Here is a 25,309-nt window from a genome sequence, read left to right on the forward strand (position 1 = left end):
AAAATGTTAGCAAAACATCAGTATTACTCATATTGGTGGTTACTATTGGATACATTAAATTAATTCGCTCCAAACTAATGGCGCATAAATATTGCTTGTAGGGGTTAAAAAGAAGAAGGAGAAAAAAAGAATTGGATGGCCCACACACTTGAAAGTGTCAAGTTCATTTATTTGTTTTGTAGATCAGATACGGCAAGAGCCTTAACTTGTTCCTGTTCAAAGATTGTGCGAATCACCAAATAAATAACTTTTTTTTTGTATTTTGTAAGACTGTTGCTGTTTAAGTTAGCCTACTATCCGTTTTTTCTTTGTAAGCGGAAAATTTTATTCAAGAAATAAATAACACATACACACACACACACACATATATATATATATATATATATATATATATATATATATATATATATATATATATATATATATATATATATATATATATATATATATATATATATACATATATATATATATATATATATATATATATATATATATATATATATATATATATATATATATATATATATATATATATATATATATATATATGAATATATATATATATATATATATATATATTTATGGTTCTATATGTTCTCTATATGTTCTATAATATCAGTTCTCTTTTGGAAATTTAGCCAGTTAAGAACAAATTGTATTGAAGCCTGATTAACCGTGTAGTTTTGGAATATATTATAAGTGAAAAATAGCTCTTTTTCTGGATACTAAGAAGCTGTTTGGCATGTTTTTATGTATTATTTTACCTAGTGAAAGGAACAGTCTTTTGGCCTGGTTACTATTCTGATTTATACAGTGATTTGGATTGAGTGAAAGGGCTGCTTTTAATTGTTTAGAGTAACCCAAATAGGCAAGCAGAAGAGGGGCAGTTCCCCGTCGCAAGCGCCGTTGTACCTGCAGGGAGAGTCTCCATTAAACTGCGGGGATTAGGTGTGAACGGGGACTGATACTTCCCTTGTTTGTTAGGGTACGTCTCATCTAGTTTGTGCAAGCTAACGCTTCCTGAATGTTTATTTACTGTATTAATGTTGTTGCATATTTTTGATGGCCGTTAAGGTCATTTGGAATCCCGTATTAATTTCTTTGTCACGGGCTGTAAAAATTGTAAAAAGCCATGATGAATTCGTAAAAAGAGCAGCAAAGTTTCCCCCGCAAAAAAAGACATTATGAAAGCAAAAGAGATCTTATGGACAGAAGCGAATTGTCTTGCTCGAATGTCCACAAAGGTTGCTATGAGCGACAATGTTTTGGAAATGATAAAATTGTATCAGACTTGTGATGACGATAAGGTTGCTCTTCCTACTATCCTTATTTTCGAGCCAGAAGTCCCATCGATCCCAGATGAAAGTACAGTGATTGTTGCACGCAAGATTATGGGAATATGTAAGAAATTAGACATTCTGATGGAACAAAACTTCTCGAAAAGTAGACCTGTAACTGGTGAAGTCCCTGCTGAGTATATTTCCAAACTGTCCTATGCCATGACTGTCAAAAACCTACCAAGTAACCTAGCGAAACCGGAATCAAGGAGGGCCTTCCTAGAACAAGCAATTGGTGATGTTAGCTCAAAAATTGTTGAGCTAAAGTGTACCCGAGGTGACTGGAAAGTTATCACTGCATCCTAATGTGATGCTCACGCAATAGCAAATGCTTTTCGTAGCTCTAGAAGTACAATTAGTGCTAAGGTTAGAAGTCCTTCTAACTTTGGAATAGTTAGACATTACCCAAATGATCTGACTTCTGATGATTTTAAGTCTCTTGTGCCAAATTGTAGTGAAGCAAAGCAAAGTGGCTCTACCAGATCTTTCAGGCTGAAATTTAAAACAAAAGAGGATTTACTACGAGCAATGAAGCTTCCACTAGTATCCGGTTTCGAACGATTCCCATTCAAAAGTTTTTGTTTTTACCCCTTCGATGCTATAAATGCCAATCATACGGACATATTTCAAGTAATTTCTATCAGAAGCATTTCGTGAAAATACGAGGCGTTTTTTTTTCGGAGGGGGGGGGGGTATCCACCCTTCTATCACTTAATCTCAAAAAGGGCACTAAAACTTCTGATTAGCAATCCAATAGGCCTCCTTCAAAGTTTATCTTATTACCCTTTCTATATAAGCCTAACATGCCCCCAGGGCATAACTCTCAACCCTTGCCCTGAGGGCTGTGGGGGGGTTGTCATCCTCAAATGCATAATATCAGACCTTTCAATTACGTTGAACAAAATAGCTACTTAAAAATTTTGATTGGATGTGCTTGGGGAAATGGTGGGCGTGGGAATAACTTTTGACTATTAAAAAGGGCACTATCCCTTTGAATTGTCAATCAAATGAGCCCTTTTTTGAGTTTCTACGACAGCTCCTTCGATACGAAGTGCCCTGGTCTAAAATAAATAATAAATGATACATTTTGCGCATATCGCTCTTTACTTAGTCTGCCCATGATAATTTTTGTATTTGTAAAATAAGGGTAACTAATTATAACTGTCTTATTTGTTGTCAAAATTCTAACTCGCTCTACAAATTAGACTTTCTGTATGTTAGTGAAAATGTCGTTGCAGTAGGTTACAATAGAATTAATGTATACTTACTGCAGTTCTTAAGATAATTTGAAAATATATTGTTTGAAATAAGAAACAAATTTGAATCCTTAAATGGAGAAATAAATCGATATCAATAGACATGTATTGACAAAACAACATGGAAATACATTTAAATAACTTCGTTTCGGAGATAAAATCGCAACAGTCATGTAAAGCATCAAATTATATACAGGATTATGTACATATCAAAATTTGGCACAAACATTGTAATCACTCCAAAGCAAAGATGATGCGAAAGAATACGAATGAAGCTCTCATTCAATCCTGAAAAAAAAAAGAAAACTAAGTTTAATCTCACTAAAATGAACATGTACACGTAGATAAACGCACATAAAAACCCCTTCCCCACACTAGTTTGTCGGAGGAAACCTGGGTCCTTTTAAGAAAAGTTTAAATGGATTGAAATCTATATATTTCACCCAAAAAACAGCACCAAAATCAATTTATTCACTATAACTTAGTGAATTATTCATAATGATTCACTATATTTTCATTTGTTTAATTCTGTAAAACAACATATGATATAACTTTCACACTCTCTTCTGCAAAAAGATTTTAAAATCCTTTTTGGATTCATAAATTACATATGTATATTGCTAGAAAACCTAAGTAAACATATTCAGCACTTCATTGGTGGGGAATCGTGGTTTGTTTTTTGTTCTTGATGAGGTAGGATAGAATAATTGTGTTAATGTTTTTAGAGTCAGGATTTGGTAAGAGTCTGAATTATTTTGTGGCGGAAGAGGGGGCGGTTCAAACATGAAAAGGATTTTTCATAGTTATTAGACAACCAAAAAGCAAACATTTATAGAAAATTTTTCACCTTTGACGGAGAAATGTTTAAACCCCAGACAATCTCTGATAAAAGCACAAGAGTACGGAACCGTCAATGTGTTTTAAAACATAATAAAAAAAAAGATTTTTTTTATGACTAATTGAATTTTTACCCACCAAACCAGTTGAATCAACCGAGGAGTGGGGAGGGCAATTGCCCCCCCCCCCCTAAATTTTCTAAAATGCCGTCTTTTGGTATTTTTACTTAAAAAAATTGAAAAACCACGAAACTCTAATTTCCTTAGACGTTGAAAAATAAATTTGGTCTCTCCCTCAATTACCGTGAATTAGCGCTACTGCGTCAGATCCATCTTTCTACAATTGGAAACCTCAAATGATTCCACAATACACAGTATAACGAAGAGGTCCCGTAACGGGACCTCTTCTTAAAAATAAGCATAGACATTTATAGAATTCACCATTTAAATTCCTAGGACTGCCTCTGTTAAGAGGCACCCAGTGCCTTCACGAGACCAGATCACTGAAATTCACCAAGTGTCATTAAGCATCTGCATAATAAAAAAAGAAAGAAAAATTTGTATAACGGCTACATTTTTAGCGGATATCCCATTAGAATATGTATACACAATAAAGACCGTGACCATCATAACAGTGATTAATTCTTATTATTAGAATGCACCATTAGTAGGATTCAAACTTGATGGCCAGTTTTTTTTTACAACAATTTCGTATTATTAACGTAAAAAATAAACACTACTGACTGAGGTCAGAGAATAGCAACCTACCTAGCTTGCGGTGACGTTGAGCTAATTTCATCATCTTCATCATCTTCTGTAGGTATTGTTGAATGGTTGTAAAGCCCTTGTGCCATTAGTTGGAGTGCGAGGGGATTCTTTTGCCCAGAAGATTTTTTCAATTTAGCTCTTTTATTTTGAAACCATATTTTAATCTGATTTTCATGAAGGCCTAATTCCCGCGCTAAATCCTGTCGTCGACGTTCGGTTAGGTATCGATTTTCATTAAATTCGTGTTTGAGGCGACTCAGTTGCTCCGCAGTAAATGCAGTTCTTGGCCTTTTTTCGTCAGGGGTTATGGCTTTATCTTTTTTCATTCGGCGACATCGAGGACCTATAAATAAAAACCATATTATTTTAGAAAAAAATATGTTAATGTACCAATAGACAGCCTTGTGCAGTTGTCTGTTTAAAAATACAAACTCTCTTTTCACTTCCTCTAAGTCGGATTTTATAACATTCTATTACGATTTTCTAAAAATCTAGCAATGTTGAATTTACCATTTCATGAACTCTTGATATAGACATCAAGCATTGTTCTATATGTGCTCCTTGTACTTTAGCGATTCCTTTATGGGTTAGTTGTAAAACCAGTAAAACTATAGAGAGCTTCTAGAACATTTTGGTCCGTCTTTGGATCATCAAACTAATCAAATTCTACATCTTCGATGGGAAAAACAAATTTTGAAAATACCAGAAGGTACGAGACGCAGTGATGCCTCTTAGCCATCACGAGGGGCATAGCCAGGATTTGGTTTTGAGAGGAGCCAAAAGCATATCGGTGTTATAAATAAGAAACAAATCTTTCAAATTTCTAACTTCTTTCTGCACAGATGTGAAGCAAAAAGACTGAGAAAATCACAAAAGTCCTCATCAAGGCTCTCTCCTATGAGATAAAGGATACTTGTGAAACATAAAGCAATTGGAATAATTTTTCTTGTAAAAGTGAATAGTATCAAAGACTACCTTTGGTGATTTTTGCATTTATGATTGAGAGTTAAAACCTCAGTACAAAAAGAGAATCAAAGCATTTCATTATAAAAGTAAGGCCTTATTAAAGCTCAAAATATCTAATTTTTTTGCAATAGAAGTGAGCTTCTGCGAAATCTTGAATATTTTAACTTATGGTCTTCAGAAAAGGTACTCTTAACACGTAAGATAAAATGATAAAGATCTTCCAGAGCCTTTGAATGCACATAGGCCGACGACAATTGTCAGCGTGCCAGTTGTAGTCTTTTTTAGGGGGACAGGTAGCCTGTCGCCCAGCCTTGCTGCAGCTGGGATCAAGGACAATTGTCAGCGTGCCAGTTGTAGTCTTTTTAGAGGGACAGGTAGCCTGTCGCCCAGCCTTGCAGCAGCTGGGATCAAGGACAATTGTCAGCGTGCCAGTTGTAGTCTTTTTTAGAGGGACAGGTAGCCTGTCGCCCAGCCTTGCAGCAGCTGGGATCAAGGACAATTGTCAGCGTGCCAGTTGTAGTCTTTTTTAGAGGGACAGGTAGCCTGTCGCCCAGTCTTGCAGCAGCTGGGATCAAGCCCAGGATCCCCTTCTTGCCAAGCAAAGATCAATCCACCGGGCTGCTGCATATTGCAATTGATACGTACCTATTTGTAAATTTGATGAGAGGAGAGGGGACCACTTTTACTTAGCTTTAAAACAAGCACGTATACAGGGCTGTGTTTCAAAGGGGGGGGGATAACTCAAAAATAGCAAATTTTGTGAAAATAAAAATGACCGGAAAAATTACCAAAATAGTTCTGGAGAGTGTGAGCCGGAAGACCCTTTTTGTGTCTGGAAGAAAGAATAATATAGCTTGTATCTGGAGATTTTATAGAGATTGTACTACCCTCTTTCAACCTTAAAATATTCTATCTATGTAACCTTAAATACATTAGTACATTACTTTTTTTTGTGCGATTGCCCCGAAAGTAAACACGTTTTTTTTATGCTAATAATGACTGTTATTTTTTAATTAGCAAGTAACGTATTTATGAATTCAACAACAAAAAATGAAAAATCATCTTGGCCAAGTCCTAATACATTTTAAAGTTTTTGTTTGTTTTGTTCATTATTATTTTCATCGAGCTAATGATATAAACTCTATCATTTAAAGAATGATTTTGTGATTTATGAAGCGTTTTCTGATGTCCAATTTTTTTCGCTTTTTTAACCAAAAGGAAGAAAAAAAGTTGAAAAGGGTTGTTGATATATGGCATCAGACCAATTTACCGCCAGTACGACTAAGCAAATCTTAGATTATTACCACGTTATTACCTCATACCAGATAAAAGAAAAACTGAGAAAAACGCATGCGTGTTGAATTAGGATTAATATATAAACGGACAATTAATCGGTTAAATTTTTCAAAGGCAGAACATTTATCAGAGTCATCCATTTAGAGGTGAATAAAAATGGGAGAAGAGTCAGATGAATAACAGACAAATAGAAAATTGTGACACAAAGCCATCAGGACACCGCAACTCCAACCACAAAAACTACCCATCAGTCAAAGTTAGCAAAAAGAGACATCCTGTATTTTTCAATTCTTTGTTTGATGACGTAAGAATACGGATTGACTCGTCACCAAGACCACACAGATGCAATAACTTGCAAAAAACCTAAGATATCCCATCACGGGTAACGTTGATCACATCAAAAGTAATGTATTGTGACTGCTGAATTACCTCGAAATAGGGTGGTGTGTATTCTGAATCTCAACGACAACAACATAAATATCCTAATTTAAATTTGGACTTCTACTATTATTCCAGTAACAATCGCTCGTAAAACAGAAAAATAATAACTAAATTTTGGTGATTTAGTGGTGTTATGAACGTTAAGCAAATGTTTTTTCTCTGTGTATTCCAGTCTAATAGTCATAAAGACAACGGGTGGTCAGAAAAATAACATTATTTACTACCGGTTTACAACCAGCATATGTCATTTTATCTCCCAGAACCTATTCGAGTTTATGCTGATAACAAAAGTTGATGTAACCATAATACCATACAAAATCTCCAGCAATCCAGTTGCAAAAAAGCTTTTGATATATTTCTCGTCATTCACGAATTTTGGGACCTCACATAGTGGTACACCTTAAGAAACTCTTCAGAATGCTCAGCTGCTCAGATACCTCTTTCATTGAATTAAATCAGGCGATTTAACCAAGTGTGCAGTAAAAGGAGTGGCTCAGAAGCCAAAACTATAACCTCTAAGAGCACTTGAAATTTTTGGTTCAAGGCATTAAATTAACCTTTAAAGTTGTCAGTCCATGGACAATTTCACTTGAATTTGGGTAATGAGGGAAATCATTGTAGTCGTTAAATAAAAGGTTATAAATGCCAATATGACCAAGGCCTAACTAAGTACCTTTACTTATTCGAAGACTCACACCAAAAGAAAAAATCTCAAGGATTTTCCCTGTCAGATAACATAATTTTAACGCAATGTGGGTTAGTTTTATCTTGTAATCTATATTAGATTCTGGAAGCCTAAGTGGGACACGGGTTTGTGGAATTTATGATGCATTGTCCTTTGGAAGTGGAATCAGAAGAACTAGATTTATAAGACCAGAAAGTGAAACTTGGACAATTTTAATATAGTATGAAATTATTCTAAGAACCTTGGAAATCATTTAAATTTGGATTTCCGAAGTTTTTAAGTTAGTTCCTCTTGTGCAGTACTTCTGCAAAGTTTTTCAAACCATGTATATAGAATTTGCAGAATAAATGAATAGTTTATAGTAGAGATACTCTTCTTCTCTCTGCTCTCACGTGGACCCTTAGCTCTGAAAGATTCGACTGCACGCTTACCAATATACACATACCTATATTAGATGTGTATCAATGTAAATCCAGACATCACTGTTTACACTACCTACCAATAAAAGCTGGTTCTAGTAGGAGGAAAATACCTATAGTATACCAAAAGGTGGTCATTGAAAAAAAAATGGCTTCAATGAAGCATTTCATCTTCTTGCTAATATTGTTTTCCATGAATTGACAAAATAGGCTTGGCCCGTCCTTACGGACAAGATTGTCTTTACAAAAAAATAATCACGCGATAAACAAAGTCCAAAATGAGGATCTACAGGGAAGGTAAGTACATGCCCCTTTCGTGAGAAAACACATGTATTCAAAAAGGACCATTTTTATAAAGAAAAAGTTCCAAATCTTTGTCTCCCTTACATAAAAAAAAAATCGCAAAAGCTCTATTCCTTTGAGAAAAGAAGCGTGATGGATCTCTAATGTAAATATTTTTTTCGAGAAAAATTATAACCCATTCAAAATTTTTACGAGCACTAAATAATCTTTCTAGGTGGGAGGAAAGGGAAGGAATTTAGGAAAAATAAATAGACTGTAAGTTCATAACGTATGTACATAAGACTTTGGAAATTTTTGGGCCCCTAATTACAGACCCTGAAGCCTCCCCTCTTCCCTTTGGATGGATCTCTGATTGAATTAGTAAGAATAATTAACCGTCACTTTTCTCTCCCAATATTAATTGAATCTACAGAAAAAATAAATCCTAAAAAAATAAGTTTCAATACACGTGTTATATAAACAACACATCATGGAATGTTTATCTTGAATAGCTTTTCTTGGGAAGAAAAATGTTGAATGTACTTCTTAACGGTTAAAAGTAGTAGGAAAAATTATAACCCAATTACATGTTTTAGTAATCGTTCTCCTTATGATTTAGTTAAGCATTATTTTTTTCTCTCTTTCTCTCTGTCTTAGACCGTACAGACTGTGTGAGGTCTCAGTTATGGATATTAAAACCAGTACTTGGACAAGCCAAAATGACTTTATTACGCTATAAATTTAGAAAGTTTTCAGTCCAGCGACAGCCTACGCGACTGATTTTTCACTTTAAATCACCATGTCAACTATAGCTAGGATGACAACTAATGTACCATGCCTCTTTTTATTCGTCTTTTATTGACGATGCCATAGCAGGCAACTAGATACAAATAGGAAGTTTATTGAGCTTTTTTCTTACAGCTTATAAATATCATAATACTTTCTCATTTACCAAATTTATGACAAACTAGCAAAAAGGCCATCCGGACGATAGCCATAAAAAAGTCGTTGGGTATACTCTTGTGTGAGGACGGAAAATAAATATTTTGTGCATTCCCCCAAACACAAAATTACAAGTTCTCCCCCCCCCAAAAAAAAAAGTATCTTTTCCTGTAGGTTTTGACGCAATCCCTCAGTCGTTAAAAAACGGGTACTCTGAATTATTCAGACCAAAGATAAGAGCGATCCCGAGAAATATTAGCTTCAGCTATCCGTTGTCTATAACTTCATAGGATAGGCTAGTTTCACAGACACTTGTCGATTATACACAGTGAGACGTAGAAAATGCAATGAAATCATATCCCTTTGACAATCATGTGCCCTTATACGCTGTGTACCTGAAGATACTATCTTACAAGCGAGACTTTGTCTCATAATAAATTGTAGGTTTTGGTAAAATTGTAACACGTGCTTAGGAACATCAGATTTGTGTATTAATTACAAAAGTAATTAAGGAGTGTTTATTTGATGACTTTTAAGCATAATTAATACAACTTAAACTTGTTAAATAATTTTGAGCGATATGGGCCAAGCAGGGGCCCAGCCAAGCAGGGGGTTGAGCCTGGACTGTATTGTCGGCACATTCTATATCCTCCCAAACTCAAACCTTAGCTTCGCCCCTCAGGCCGGGAACTGAACCAAGAAGATGGCAAATCCCCATAGTCATGTACCCCGCCTGCTTTAAAAAGTGGAGTTTCACTCCGCTTATTAATCATATAATAAATATTTAGATCAAAAATATCATGCTAATACACGGTAATTAACGACATAAATTTTAATCCCTTTCGGCGTCATCAACAAAAATAACAAATTTTTTCTCCTTTTATTTCAGGGACTATACAACTGATTCAAAAGGAGAATCAAATCTTCTAAAGGAAATATATTAGCAGAAAAAGGCCACAAACGTCAAGGTTAAAAGCGTTATGTGATGCTCAAAGAAAATAAAAAATCCTGTGAAAGAGACTTTTTGGATAGTTTTATAATAAATAAATATATATAAGCTAGAAGTCAGAACAAGAAATGTAAAAGATTTCCTCCCTTCTTGTTCAGTTTTATAATAAATAGATATCTATAATCAGGAAGTCAGAACAGGGCATGTAAAAGATTTTCCCATTCTTGTTCGAAAAGCCCTTACTAAGAGTTTTATATTCGTTCTTGAAAACTCGGAAAGGCTTATGCCCCCCCTCCCTGAGCCAAAACTAGAATCATAGACTCTTAATAGATGCACAGCATTTGACGCATTTCATTAGTTCCTAGCAATATGGATCGTTCATTCCTTTGGAATGAATGATTTTGATTTTTATGACCTCGTAAGGAGCCTCACAGAAAAAGCCATGTAATGCACGGCTGGGGTTTTCCACTACATTATTATTGCTCCTGCAACACTATACCACGACCTCAGGCCCAACGCAAGGGCGGCTGCACAAGGCCCCGCGCACTAGTAAAGCCGCCTCTGCATTCCAATTCTAAAATTTTTATGAGGCTATATGGACTACCTTACAGTCATTTCACTCCAGTTCTTTCATTCATTATTCTTAGCTTTTGAAATTTAGATTTTTTTTTCCTTTCAAGGAATATTCCTTTCAAGCCAAACACCTTTCGTGATTATCGTTTGGCTCCAGAATGACCCTAATAGGTGAATTTTAGGTTTACCCACTAATTCCATCAATGTTTTAATGAATTAAGCTGATTTAGATTTATAGAACACATGCACAAGAACGAATACTTAGATAGTATACCACGCAATAGGATATAGCTACTACTACTAACAACTCACCGCAGCACCAAGTTGCCCTAGGACAGACCGTCCCAAGAATAAAAAAGTATTGGACGAACAGGTCTTTTTTGGTATAATCATGATAAGAAAAAAAAATAACTATTTAAATGATAGTAATTTCCTGACATACACTAATATTTTGGGATAGAATAGCTGATTCGATCTTCAACAGATAAATGCGCTGGTGGTCGTCCTAAAAACATTATCTGCCATGGCTGATTGTAACATGAACTATTGAAATATCTTCGAAACATTAGTAACCCCACCCAAATAGACATGTGTGCAGTCTATAAAACACTAATTGCATACAAGAAATATTCAACTATATTATGTTTTTCTAATACTGCAATTACTTTTTGCTGGGTGATGGAATATCTTGCCCTGGTTAGAGTAATTAAGGAAAAAATCTAATTAAAAAATGGTGCTTGAAATGTGGCTAAGCCATCTTATAAGGGACGAGCAGATGTATTTTGATAATAGACAACACATATTGTGCTTAACACCATTTGTATTAACGAATAAGTAAATAAATAATAATTTGCTAAGAATTCAAATTGAAATATAAAAAAACAAATTATGAGCATTAGAACTACTGAATAGGGAATGTAAGGGGACTAAGCCTCATATGTTCAATCCAGCGTCCCTTGAAAATTCCTTTGTTGACTAAGAGCTGTGCCAGTCCGTTAGGCTCATACTTCAAGAGTGGCAATAACCCTCATGACAGTCTTAGTAGCCTTGCACCTATGCTGACAGTTTGGGTGGGCCTAACAGCACAATAGTCTACACTCTGTCCCCAAAAGCCAATATCCCCTTCCCAAAATTGTATCACATTATCCTTCCAGAAAGATTGGAGATCAGCTTAGAAGGAAAGACGTATGCCAAAAGCCTACCTCGTTTCCGGGAAATCTGTATTTTAAGGAGGTTATCTATAATACATAAATCAGATCTGTTTTGCTTTGTCAGTAACCTTCATCCATTTACGAGCAATTAGCGAGAACAGGGGCAAATTTAAAAAATAAAAACAAATTCGTTTGAATTAAATATAACATATCGGGAAACATAAAACTTATAATACTTCATTGGGCATGGCCTAAACTTCTTCCCGACGTGTGTTCCCTTTTACAGTCAGTTTAGTATGTCTTAATTAGTTAGTAATCATGAACTTGACTTTTTATTTGATACCTTAGTATTTATGAACTATATAAAAAGAATACCGAAAATCAACATATGGCTCTGACACTGAACTCCTCGAAATAGAAGGGACATTTACAATCCTGTGAATATACCCATAAATATTTAGAAAGAAAACTAAGAATTATTCCTCGACATTTTTCAAACTGACCAATGAGCATTAACTTTAGATCGTTAACTTATTTGAATATTCAATATAATTATTTAAACCGCTCTGGAACTCTCACTAGTCTACTCATTTGTTGGTTACCGAACTTGAAATCATATACAAATGATACCAACTGAGACTTTAATGCTAGGAAACAAACTATTGAAAAGCTAATTACATTAAACTTCCTACAATAAATAATTGCTAGTGTTAATATGAAAAATATTATTTTTCTTTACACTTGGGCATCCTGTGTTATTTCCGCAAATAGTCCATATATGTCAAGCGATATTAACTACCATATAAGATCAATGTCCCTCTCTTGAGTAAATTTTGAATTTTTTGTCCACCTGATAGCTTTAAACAACTTCAAAAAAGAACAACAATTAATAAAAGACTGAAAGCTTCAGTAACTTATGCCTTGACTAATTTTATGTCTTGTTACCAAAACTGTAATAGTTAAGTTGATAACCGCAAAGGAGAGGTGCATTCAAACAAAAGAAAGATACGAAGAGATTTAATTTAGTAGATAAGAGACACACAAAGATGACCATATCGAGAATGCTTTTAACCAGCCAGCCCTCCTAAATTCCTTGAACAGCACAGGCGAAGCAATATTGAGACATCAGATGTCCTAAACTGATGTTTATTGCCTTTACTGGTTTAGTACTTATCGTGTGTGGTCAAGTAAATCCTTCGTTCGGAGGGACACTATTTTCATTCCTCTGTCACAAGAAAGTGATACCAATAAGAACCCCCTGAGAGAGACTTATCATAACTATAGACTGACTTTATAATAGACGGTGATATATGGATGTCAACTTTTGTATTGTTATTAATGTATGAGCACAACGTGGACCTTTGAATTGTGCCGCTTCTAGATTCCATAATCTGCGGAAACTATCATTGAATTTGCCGCTCAAAGATCACAGGGAGTGACTAGAAAACTGAATTTCTCATTGATTCCGTAATAAAATTTGGACAACACTACCGCTAGTTTCATATTTTACCCTTCTTTGAAATTCCTTACTTGACAAACTATAACAAAGGGATGATTGTTAATCTGGGAATTACTGAACAGAATCCAAGTTTAAGCACGAATATACCTCAAATCAAATTGTATTTACACCCAGCTAATTTTAGGCTACTACATTTCGCTTGTAGTACCATTTTCTTTTTCTCTAATTTTGCAGTATGCAACAGCAAATTACGATTCAGGCTACGTCAGACAGTCAGGTGTATTGAACTATTTACTGATTGAGTTGTTTTAATTTAGTTTGTAGAATGTGTTCTAATTCCCCTGAGTTGAAAAAAAATATTCCAATAAGCGACGCATAACCTGATTTAACCAACAAGAAGAAAAAAATGGACAAAATGTGAATTTGTATTTCATCAAGAAAACATGTAGAATTCGTGTTTGTTTTAATCTGGGCTTTATTATTTACTGTAATGTATATTTGACTTGGAGGATTTGGTTCATTTATACTAATTCCCTTTTTCCTCTATTTAACCACGTTTCTCATTCAATTTTATAATACTTTATATACTTATAGCATTATTACAGGCGGACTCACCAGTCTCAGTCGAGGCTCGTGCTATATTGATAGTAGTTGTGTTGGCTAATAAGTTCGATAAATCTGGAAAATTCTGGACGCCTTTCTAAATAATACATGGATAATCATTAGCCAAAATGAGGATAATGCGTTTGTGTTTGTAAAATTAGGGGGGGGGTGGAGATGACACGGGCCAAAATGCCTCCCAACCTTAACGATTGAAAATACCTTTATGCATCAGATTTCAACAGGATGTGACAAGTGATGGCACATATTCACATTTTTTTAGCGAGGGGAGACAAAACATGTTTTGAAGTCTAGAGGGGACTAGCATAGGCTTAAAGGGAGGGACAACTGCACCCCTGAACATCCCTCCTACAATTGGCACAACTGGTGACATGTCTCACATGTCACCGTGTGACATTGGTACAAAAAAAACATCAAAAATTTGTTTATATTCTTTTTTGTTACGTTTTTAAGAGCCGGACAAACATTTCTTTAGGGGGGTCAACCCTCCCTGAATACAGCCTTGATTATGATACTCTTAAGTAAATTCATTATATTGACTATCAACTTCAGTTTTCTAGCTTCTACTTCAGTTTTTTGTCTCAAGAAGTTGAATTTCTAATTCTGGAAACATTCCTAGTATCTTTTAGGCTCCAATACACCCTTTTTCTTCAAAAGGACCCGACTGGTGGAAGACGGCACTATTGGTATTGCCAGCGCGATCGGACGTTCGATCTTACTTCGGACCGACCGTTAGACAAAAGAAGCAATTAGTTAATCATTCATCAATAGGCATGCTTCCTACCTACAACACCCAAGAGGAATCTAAATATCCGTTTTGTAAAATCCGCTAAACGACAGATTATGTGACCGCAATAAACCTGTCCTGACCACTGAAGTAGTTCAATCAAGGCTAGAGACAGAAAGGCAACCTCCTTTTTTACCAAAATATAACGCCGCCCTTGTCCTTAGGTCCGGCATATCCTTGTCGGTATTCCAGTGTATACCATATTAGAATATGAAGAGGTTATATAACACTGGAAACTTTTCCTTGTGGCTGATAAACTGTCCAAATCTATATTTTGGGCAGGAAAAAAGGTAATCCTAAACCGTATTTTCGAATCTTTGATAATCCTTAAAACAAAGACAATCGATATCACCAGCATAAATTTTGATTTCAAATATACTTTTGCCAATTCTACTGTACAATACAAAACACCAGAACTAGAAAAAAAATCGACTGGAAAAAGGCATATTCACAGGAGGGCCTTGGAGGAACGGGCTCCTCCTGAAATTCGAATTTCAGGCCAGGGGAACGTTCACACAAAGACCTGACTTAACGAGATTGGAGTTAGAAATGAATGCTGATGTTGTGTTCAGAATCAGGAAAAAGAGAAGGTTGTATAAGGGTCTTTCGATGCTGATTACAGTGAGTTAGGTTTTCTTTATTGGGTATATTAATATGTAAATCTATTTAAAAATTAAAAATATAGTTTTTAGTCTCAGCCCTTTTTGTTCTCCTTCCTCTTGCTTACCTTCCATACTAAAAGTTGAATAGAATATTCACATTATGATATTCGAAAAATCGGTAAGGATTGATGCTGATGTATGTTAGGAGTGTTTAGGGGAGGGGGCCTAGAACTATTCGGTGCAATTTCGAAATGATACCGGGATTTGAATATTACCAGATGGTCGCGATGATTACATCTCATATCCTCACTTAATCAGATAGTATAAAAATGGAGCTTTCAACTACAGTATTTTCAAACAGCTGATAGTTGCAAACAATTAAGAAAATACACACATTTCTTTTGGATTTCTCGCTATATGTGAGGTGCGAAGTGTAACACACATGACATGGTAGAAGTGGGCACGGGTGGTGGACAAATTGGTAAACTGAGATTTACTCGAGATGGCGGAGAGTGGGGAGCCCCTTGTTATACAGAGCAAGAAAAACTTTTGAGCGCCATATGAAGCCAAGGAACGACATTATGGGGGAGGTCGAACCATGCTTTTCATTCAGCAAGTACCTCAGCCTACTTCTTTCTCACGGTTCAACTTCAATTTCGTTTTGACAAGGTGAATCAAAACTTGCGAATATTTATAACAGCTAGTATGTATGCAGGTGACAATCGTGTCACTAAGCCGACATTAAGCCTTTTTATGGTATGGATACTCAAAACCCCCTGACACGATGATAAACAGGTAGCAAAAGTTGACCACTTTGCAATTGAGAAAGTCAAATATGAATAAAAGCCCGTGATGTAGCCTACCGGCGTGGGACAATCAAGCAATGTAACCTTTAATATACCTGTAGCGCATTTTAATTATTCAATCTAGAATATTAGAAACGGATTAAAATGTAATGAGTTTTTAGACACGGAGGAGAGGTGTTTGCCCCAAAACCAAGTTAAAGTTAAGTGAAAAGCAAAGTTGTGGGGACTTTCTGCTGTTTAAATGTCACTGCGCAGTATTTTTTGGCTTTAAATGGGTGTTTCAAAAAGACCTAGCCCCTTCCAAAATCCAGAAATGAATCACTCTCAAACCAAACATCAAAGGCTGCTTTCTAAAAAGGAGAAAAATTTTAAAATCTTGATCAATTCTCGTTTGGCTAATTATTAGTTGAATAAAATCTAATTTACCACTCTGATTTCATAAGAAAAACCAAGACAAATCCAATATAGTAGTGTTGACTTGTAAATAGCAATGAAACCCATCTCTAAAAGTCACTTTACAAAAAAATGCGGGTTTCTGTATCCCTATTCCAAAGAAGAACATGATTCTTGGACTCCAAAATAAACAGAAGCGGTAGACGATACTTCTACCACTCGGTATCTTGGTCAGTTCCCCTCTCATTCAATGCAGGGTTTCATTTACTATAAAGATGGTAATTCATCCATCTCAGTTCAATTATTCAAAGACTATAAAAGTTTCTTTTCTTTCGTCTCTTATTTTTTGAAATATTGAGCGCATTAAAAGCCGTAACTTCTCTTTTCCTGTCTTCGGTGTTATCTCTTTTACAGCCTTTGCTTGAAAAGTGATAATATTCAAAGCCAACATAGCTTCTTTGTTTCGTAGAAAGCTCCCAGAACGTTTGAGAGACACCTCAATTTGTCGCTACGTTGCTCCGAAGCACTAGATTAAGTTTGTGGTATGTGACATTGTGGCGATAATTCGCGTTCCGGGGGGAAGATATACGACACTGATAAACCAACATCCATAAATTGAAAAAGAGTGGAGGGTAAAAAACCTTCTCCGTCTGGCGTCTACAGATATGGAGAGATTTTAAGTAGAAACTTCTGAATTAGCAGGGAAATTAGAGGATGTGAATGGAGACAGGAATTATTTTTCATGGCAATGAAAGTTAACTTGGAGGGCAGATAGAACGGAGAAGGAAAAAGGATTATATTTATCCTGATTACAAGATTATATTTATTTTACAAGTTTATTTTCATTATTGCTACATCCATGTTTAGTTTTGAGGAGATTTTAGCAGATTTGAGTCTCCTTGATTCCATTTACCTTATTTGATTGTGTTACTTTAAAAAAAAAATGGAAGGTACAGAAATACAACTTAAAGTTGCGGATCTGAAGGTACTCTCAGATAAATTTAAAAAAAAAAGAATTTTTGGCTATGAAAAGACAAATATCTGAAAACACTACTATCCAATTCAATGTGGCCAACTTGTTAAGAATCTTTGTACTATATTTTTTACTATCACAATTAAAAATAAATAAAATGGGTAGACGATTTGCTGGATACATTCAAGGTGGAAATTTTGCAGATAGCAACAGGACAATTTTTCTAGAAGATTGGGGGAAGAACTTATAATATATCCTCAGGCTGAAGTCAGGTAGTAAATGGAGAGGAGTTTAGCTTGAGATCAAACCTACCGTGGAGGACATTGAAGTGCTGGTTGCGGGTGAGAGTAAATTGAGTACTATTGCCTAGGGAATAGTGGGATTCTTATGATGAAGATTGCCTTGGAGTTAGGTGTGCTTATCCCCTATGTGTGGAGTATGGGGATGACCAGGGACATCTTCTGAGTAATTGCCAAAAATTGGAGAATTTAGGAAATAGCTCTTATGGGGGGAGGCATACATCAAGGCTGCCAAGTATCTTGGAGACATCTTCCAGGGAGGTATTTATTGCGGTGTAGGGTTTTATATAGAATGTTTTAGAGGCACGGAAGTTATAATTTCAAATTGTTGAGTACTATTATTTGATTTGTTTAAATTTTTCTGTCTTTTTTGTATATATGGTCACTAGCTTTTAAGTACACTTATATGTATATATGTAGGTATTATTTGCCAAGTCCAGTATATATGGACTATTTGTGGCGTACAGGTTAATTGGTTATCTGAATACAGTTGAACGGAAAAAATACATTAGAGAAAACCCTCTGCAACAGTTTGGTCATCTTAAATCAAAACACGTTTCCACTAAAAGCTTACGATTTGAGCTACTTTATAGTTATAAGTATGATGACAACTCTACAAAATTTTAAGAGGAAAACCTTTATATTCCTAGGGGAGGGGGATATTGCAGCCTAAATATCCTTTTATGCACATGCCTGGTTTCGAAGTGTATTTTTACACGACCATGGGAAATTCCCATAAGTGGTTGAAACATCATGTATAGAATATCAATAGCTTTCTCTACGGTCCAGCAAATAAGCTACGTATGCTTTTTAAATTACCATTATTGATTTGCAAGAGACAACGAGGTAGTTCGAAAGGATTAAAGCGCTGTTTGGCTTATATCCCTGTTATTGTTTGTTTTCTATAAAATATTAAATGATTTATGCGGGGCCGTATCTAAGATTTTTTCTAGGAGGGGGGTCCAATTAAAGACTTTAAAAGCACATCAAAAACTTGTTTATATGCAATGTTTTATATTTTAACGAGTTAGGTAAACATTTCCTGGGGGGTTAAAACCCCGTAGCCCCCTCGATACAGCCTTGGATTTCAGATATAGCAGTCAAGTAATTAGTTATTTTTTTCCTTTTTCTTGAAAAACTGAAACTACCATAAAAATAGCTTCTTTGCTAGCAAGAAGTTAATTAATAAAATCCCAAAATTTATATCGCAGCAAAAACATAGAGTGAATTGCACCTAAAACGATTTTTAACCCTCTTTAGCTTTAAAAAGAAGCATAAAACCATTTTTATAAGGGTGGCAAAAATAATTACCATAATTAAAAACCCAGTCGAATTTTTAGCTTTGACTAACTAGATTCAATATGTATACAAAGACACTACCAGAATTTATAGTACGTCAAAACGATCATCAAAGCTTTTTAGCTGGTAGGGAACATCCAAATAAGTCTGTTAGCACCAAAAAAAGGGAATGATTAAAATATTTCGACTTAGACAAAAGCATAGTTCTGAGCTTACAACCACAAGTCGACCACCAGGATTGGTTTAAGCGTGGGTGGTCTTAATGACGCGTGCGCTAGTATTTGGCTAAAACAACTATTTTTGTTTCAAATGAAATAATTAGGATAGCATGACTGTGAAATGATTGCAAAACAGAAGAATTTCGGATTTTCCCATAGATAAAGAAAATTACAATACAGTAGCGACAAGATATTTCTGTGGGAGAAAACGAAAATTCATTGAGAATTCTTTTTGTGAAAAACTAGCTTTTAAAAATGCAAAAACAGCTGTGACTAAAAGACACAATTTAGAGTTCTTTGGTGGGCTTCTATCAACTTTTAAAAAATCTCTCTTTTTATCTGTGAATTGTTAATTTGAATCACCCTGGGACACTTATTTCTTGGTTGTCCTAAAATGAGCTGAGTTCTCTTTCGAATTACAGTGATTTTGAATTTGCAACTTATTTTCCATAATTTTACATGGCTTTTTTTTTCATTTTAGGGAATTTAAAAAATCAAGAATGAACTGATACATGGGTACTTATCTGTTATAACGACCCCACCCAAGAAGTGAAGCTAGGTTAATTTTAATGAAATATACCAAAATACAATGAAAATTTAATACTTTAGAAACAAATTTGGGCTATATATTTGCAAATTAGGGGGGGTAAAATATAGCAGGGCTGCAAGCAAAACGTATTAGCTAAAATTATTCTGCATATTTTGAAATAAGAATTGTTTTTAACTTCATGCTGTCCAAATACTTCATCAGCCCCCCCCCCTAACGTGCAAATACATAGCCTAAATTATATAAATCTAACACATTCTGTCACCCACCACTTGTTTTTCACTGAGCATAAGTTAATTGTCTCTAATAGAGACAGATGAACCCGCTTTGTTGCAGATGAGTACCGACACATCTGTTCGCATTCTTAGGCAAGGAGAGCAGGAGTAATTCAGGTCCTTTGTCCTTCCTTTCAATATAGGTTGCGATATTTCTTACAATTTCTTAAATGTCAATAAATTTCGTCTGTTTCTGGCCCTCCCCTTCTTCTAAAAAATTCTATGTACAGACCTTTGTAGCCCTTAGATTATAAAGTCTATATGTACAGTTGTTTGAGGTATTACACACTGGTTCCTTTGCTATGGTAAAATCATATAGTCTTGGATACAGGAGCGTAAAAAAATTTCTACACGAAGGAAGGCCAAAGAGGCAAGAAATTCGAATCGTGAAAACCATAATTATTAGATTATGTGAAAGTTTTGACTTCACTAATTCTTCTCTTTTCAACAGAAAATACATTTTTGTATTTTTTCATCTAAAATTTAGCTTCAGTCTCTATATGACAGACGACTGCGACTCTATCTAGACTTGGCCTTTATTAAACAAGTTGGAAAGAAAACTACTGCATGGGAAATTTAGAAACCCATGCAGAAAGGAAAGCAGTAGTGGTGTAGTTGAGGGTGTGGATCAAATATACAAGAAAACGAGAAGGGTCGCATGGCACAATTGTAGTCTAAGCACTGAAGAAGCATTGTGCAAGGTTTTTATTACTAATGAAACTTTGGTTCTTAATTGACAAATTCAGAGAGTCAATTGAAATGAACTTCAGACAGTTGCCTATCTGTATCAGAAATTCAGACAGTCAACTAGTTTGGTTAATTTAGTTATATTGATTTAGCCAAAATCATGATCATAGAAAATGGAGCTTATATTGCTTGTAAAGACTATTTCACTACACAAAAATTGATTAATTACATTTCTAGAAGGATAGAAACTACCTAAGGTAAAACTTCGAATTCCATCCCTGATGGAAAATGTCACGTATATGCTCTTTTACCATATATAACTGATTTTGACCATTCTAATATAAGGGAATATTCAATGGCGTGCGGAGTGACTTAGAACTTAATAACAGCGCATAAATACAAGTTTTAAGCTAGAGAATGAAAAATTACCGTAAGACCGAGATCATTTTCAGTTAAGTGGCAAGATCATAAAATTTTTACAATTGGTAAAAATTTTACAGTTGGTAAAATTTTTCACTAAAGATTTTTTCATTTTTTATTATCAAGTAGAAATTAAGCCAATAAAAAAGAAGGGAGAATAGCAGAGAAACTGTTATTGTTAACTTGGCTTCATTGAGTTGAAGCATATTTTACCAGTACCAGAAATGTCAGCCAAGCGCCGCCTGAAGATTTTTGTTTTATATTTTCTCTTTTGCTCAATTCATTTTTTTTTTTTTTTGCATGTTCAGTATTGGACCATTGCATTAACGTCTTAAAAAGCAATATTGCTGTGGTAACTGCAAAAAGTATATTAACGGCAAAATAAGCGTTCGTTTATTTTAACGACTACGCCGAGATCGTGGCCTATGGAACTAAATGGAAGCGTACACACTTGGTGTTTTTTTCTTTTTTTTTCCGCTGACGACTGCTGATGAGAGAGTGTGTGTGCAAAGGGTGGGCCTATTTCATTAAAAAAAAATAATAATAAATTAGGAGTCATAAATAATTTTTTTTTTCCTGGGAACGGAGAGGGCAATTGTAAAAACAAATGCTGAATAACTTGAATAGAACGTTCCCAGAAATTCAAGGAAGTCTAAGTGTCTGGGGTTTGGGCCAAAATTTGCCCCTGCCTTCGATCCTAAGCAAATCATAGCCTATTTATCATAAATAAAAGATAAGCGTTAATATAATTTATGTGCCCTTAATTAAATACCCTTTTAGCGAAATTTGGAATAATTTACATTAAGAAAATGGTTTTCAGAATAGCTTAAAGTCTAGCTGCACCCCCATCCCCTTGACAGTGCATGCACAAATTCATAAGAATACAGGGGGGGGGGCATACAATAAATTTTTCAATACTTGGAGGGGGGCAAATTTGTTGTTTTTCAACTGTTTTCAATGAAAATACGAAAAGTCTTATGATCTATTTATAATTCATTTATGATCTAATAGATATTCCCATTAGATCATTATGATCTATCATAAATATTACAATGGACTGATTTTGCGACGGTGGAATATTTAACGCCCGGTGTGTCCGCGCTAGAGTTGTAACGGTCAACTGTCAGTGCTCCCTCCATCCAGTCCTTCAAAAACCAACTTGACAAAGAGTGGGAGAAGAAGCAGTGGAGGTTTGATTGGCAGTCATCAACTCAAGAGCACTACAGGTCTGGAAGACCTTAAAGCTCTCAGATAGATTAAGGTGATAAGGTGAAAACGCTCGGTAAAACAAAAGCTTAGTAAGGAAAAAAAAATCAAGTGTGTCATCTGCCCCTGTGGATCTCATTATTTTTCATACTTGTGTTCTACTTTAAATCAATGCGTTGAGCTAGAGCTTTTCAGAACGAAATTCTGTTATTGGTCAACCTTGAGATTAACTTTTCTTAGCAAAACATCGTAATACCAAAAAAAAAATTGTTGGGATCCTTAATACTTCCAAAACCAAGTGAACTGGTGTAAAATATACATATTTCAATCTAGCATTTCAATTTCAAGCAAAAAAAAAAGAAAAAAAATCCTTTACAACATGATTATGTTATTTGTATATCTAGACACGTACATAAAAATTCTTTTTTTGGGGGGAGGGCATTAAAAATTTATTTTATGATTTGGATCAGAAACACCAAGAAATACAGGCCAATTTAGGATTTAGAAACCCCAGCACCCTTGTAGGCATGCATATATCTACCTGTACTGGTTTTGAATCGTAGAAAAGTATACATATACTGTCACCCATTTCCTAGTTTGCGCTGATAATATTTATTACAAGTACTCTTAGCAATTCGATGTTTTAAAAAAATGGCAACAGTTAAACCATTCCAGTTCAGCCCCAAATAATAGACTATGAAGGTCATATAAAATGAATGGTTTAAGGACCGATTGTTGAATAACAGTAATGGCTATACGGTTGCTTAATTGTACACCAGCCAGGGCAACGGCGGTCAATAGACCTTTTCTGGGGGGGGGATATTATAGATAAATATGTATAAGGAATTTACCCTCTGGATAGTGGAGGAATATTTTGGATTGAGCGTACAATGTGAGTGCTGAGAAGGGAAAACTCTCTTTTTTCCATTTCAAAAGCGGTTTGTGATGGAAAACGGTGATTTTTTAAGCAAATAAAAAACTAGACTGGGGCATGAAGAATGAATAGTACAACGGGAAAGGGTAAGTACCAATCAGTTGGGGAGGGGCAAACCCCTAATAAATAGGATAATTTGTGCTTCTTTTAAACATTAAAGTTGTTCTTTACTCTCATCGTTAGAATCGAGTTTTTGCTTTAGTCCAGCAAAATATGTCGTAGTCAAGTCACCCTGGACAACACAGAAGGTGTCACCATGGATAACAAAGAATATCGATTAATCATGGTGGAGATACAAACTTGCAACTGGATTAGTCCGTGGAAGGTGCGGATATCATTCGGCAAAGTTTAACGCCCCATTATAATCGGAGAAGTGACAAACAGAGGCGCCATTTGGGGGGGGGGTCAGGGGTGGGCAAATGCCCATCTCAGATTTTCCAGGGGGCCCAAGCTTCCACTACAAAGGGGCCATAATTATCCATTATGTCCAACATAATCCATTCTGTTCAAATGATTTGAACTAACTGCACGCCTATTAGCCAAAGAGCGTAATTACCTGACGACCCTTGGGGTAACTGCGCTATTTGCTATTAATCATTGTAAACTTTGAAAGTAGGTTCGATTCATAATAAAAGTCAAGTTCTGTCAAATGCCCCATGCCCACCCCAAGATTTGGCCCAAATGGCGTTTCTGGTGAGAAAGGCTGGTAAAGGAACTCTTTCTTTTGCTTCGAGAAGAGGAAAGGCTAAAGAAAACTTTTGCATCTTTATGCCGCGATCAGTGACCTATATCACTTGTCCAAAAGCCCTGTAAGGAGTACTCAAATAGGCTACTTAGTCCCCGTCGGCCTCAGCTGCTTGAAGGAACTGCATCTTTTCAATCATCCGATTTACCTCCACAAGTTTCGTGTTTATCATTTCCATGTTATTTATAATATCTGCACAATACAGTATTATTAACTGTTTTTACAACCTACACCCGCCTCATCCACCCCCTCCCCTCCAAAAAAGAATAAGTACGTGCCTATTAGAAATGGTAGGTTTTACATTATTTTTGAGTTTCTAGGCCTATATAAGTAATAAAATTAACTTACTCCTACCTGACGAAGGCCTATCTGAATATCGAGTACAAAAGACCCAGGCTGGCCATTTAGAGGCTTCAGGGGGAAGAGGTGGATTAATTTTATCATTATCAGGGACAGAATCTTTGCTACTCGATGACAAACGGCTCTCCGTCCGCGCTTCTTCCTTGATCTCTTCTTTCTTTTTCATTTGCTCAATGTATTGGGCTTTTTTCTTCGGTTCTTCTCTATGTGGACTAGCATGGCGACGCTTAACTTCATTTGTTTCCTTGCCAAAATCAGGCCGTAATATACTGTCTATAGAAAACGCTAGAGGTTTCTTTTGAGATTGTGTGCTAACTACCTCTTTCACTTGTCCCTCTGAAGATTTAACTGTATTAAAAGGAAGTGTTGGAACTAGCTGCCGAAAGGCTAAGTGTCCTGATTGTATGGCCGCCAAAGTGGGAAACCCAGTTGGGTACATATAGCCCACTGGAGGATATCCATATGGAAACATAGCTGCTGGTAGTATACCAGATAACAATGACTGGTATGAAATCCCGGTCGGGGATGATAATGGTGATGACATTGTTGCAGACCCAGGTCTATCGGGGGACGGTCCTGGTGTACTAGCACTTAGTGGACTTGGTCCATCGTATCTTTCAGTCAAGTTCGAACAGGCGAGGTTAAGCAATGATAATGGTCCGGGTTCAAAAATAGCACTGCCCATCACACAACTAAGTTTCGGAGAATTCTTATATTAAAATGTAAACTAACTGTCACTCCTTTCAAACTGACGACTGAAGTGTAGTGTTTGAC

The 25,309-nt window shown here is 35.6% G+C and overlaps 1 protein-coding gene across 2 annotated transcripts; it reads right to left on the bottom strand.

Annotated features, from left to right (window-relative positions):
* Positions 1 to 2,684: 2,684 nt before the first annotated feature.
* On the bottom strand, positions 2,685 to 25,287 carry LOC136041810 (homeobox protein engrailed). Of its 2 annotated transcripts, none has more exons than XM_065726573.1 (3): positions 24,530 to 25,287; positions 4,201 to 4,543; positions 2,685 to 2,884 (listed from the first exon to the last, which is right to left on the bottom strand). In XM_065726573.1, exons 1-3 carry the CDS (start codon positions 25,218 to 25,220, stop codon positions 2,875 to 2,877), a joined length of 1,044 nt encoding a protein of 347 aa, XP_065582645.1. In that variant the 5' UTR covers positions 25,221 to 25,287; the 3' UTR covers positions 2,685 to 2,874. The 2 variants fall into 2 exon arrangements, with proteins under 2 accessions (XP_065582645.1, XP_065582644.1); XM_065726572.1 differs by having other exon boundaries at positions 24,524 to 25,287.
* Positions 25,288 to 25,309: the final 22 nt, after the last annotated feature.

Source organism: Artemia franciscana, unplaced genomic scaffold (genome assembly GCF_032884065.1).
Source record: "Artemia franciscana unplaced genomic scaffold, ASM3288406v1 PGA_scaffold_38, whole genome shotgun sequence".
NCBI classification, from domain to species: Eukaryota; Metazoa; Arthropoda; class Branchiopoda; order Anostraca; family Artemiidae; genus Artemia; species Artemia franciscana.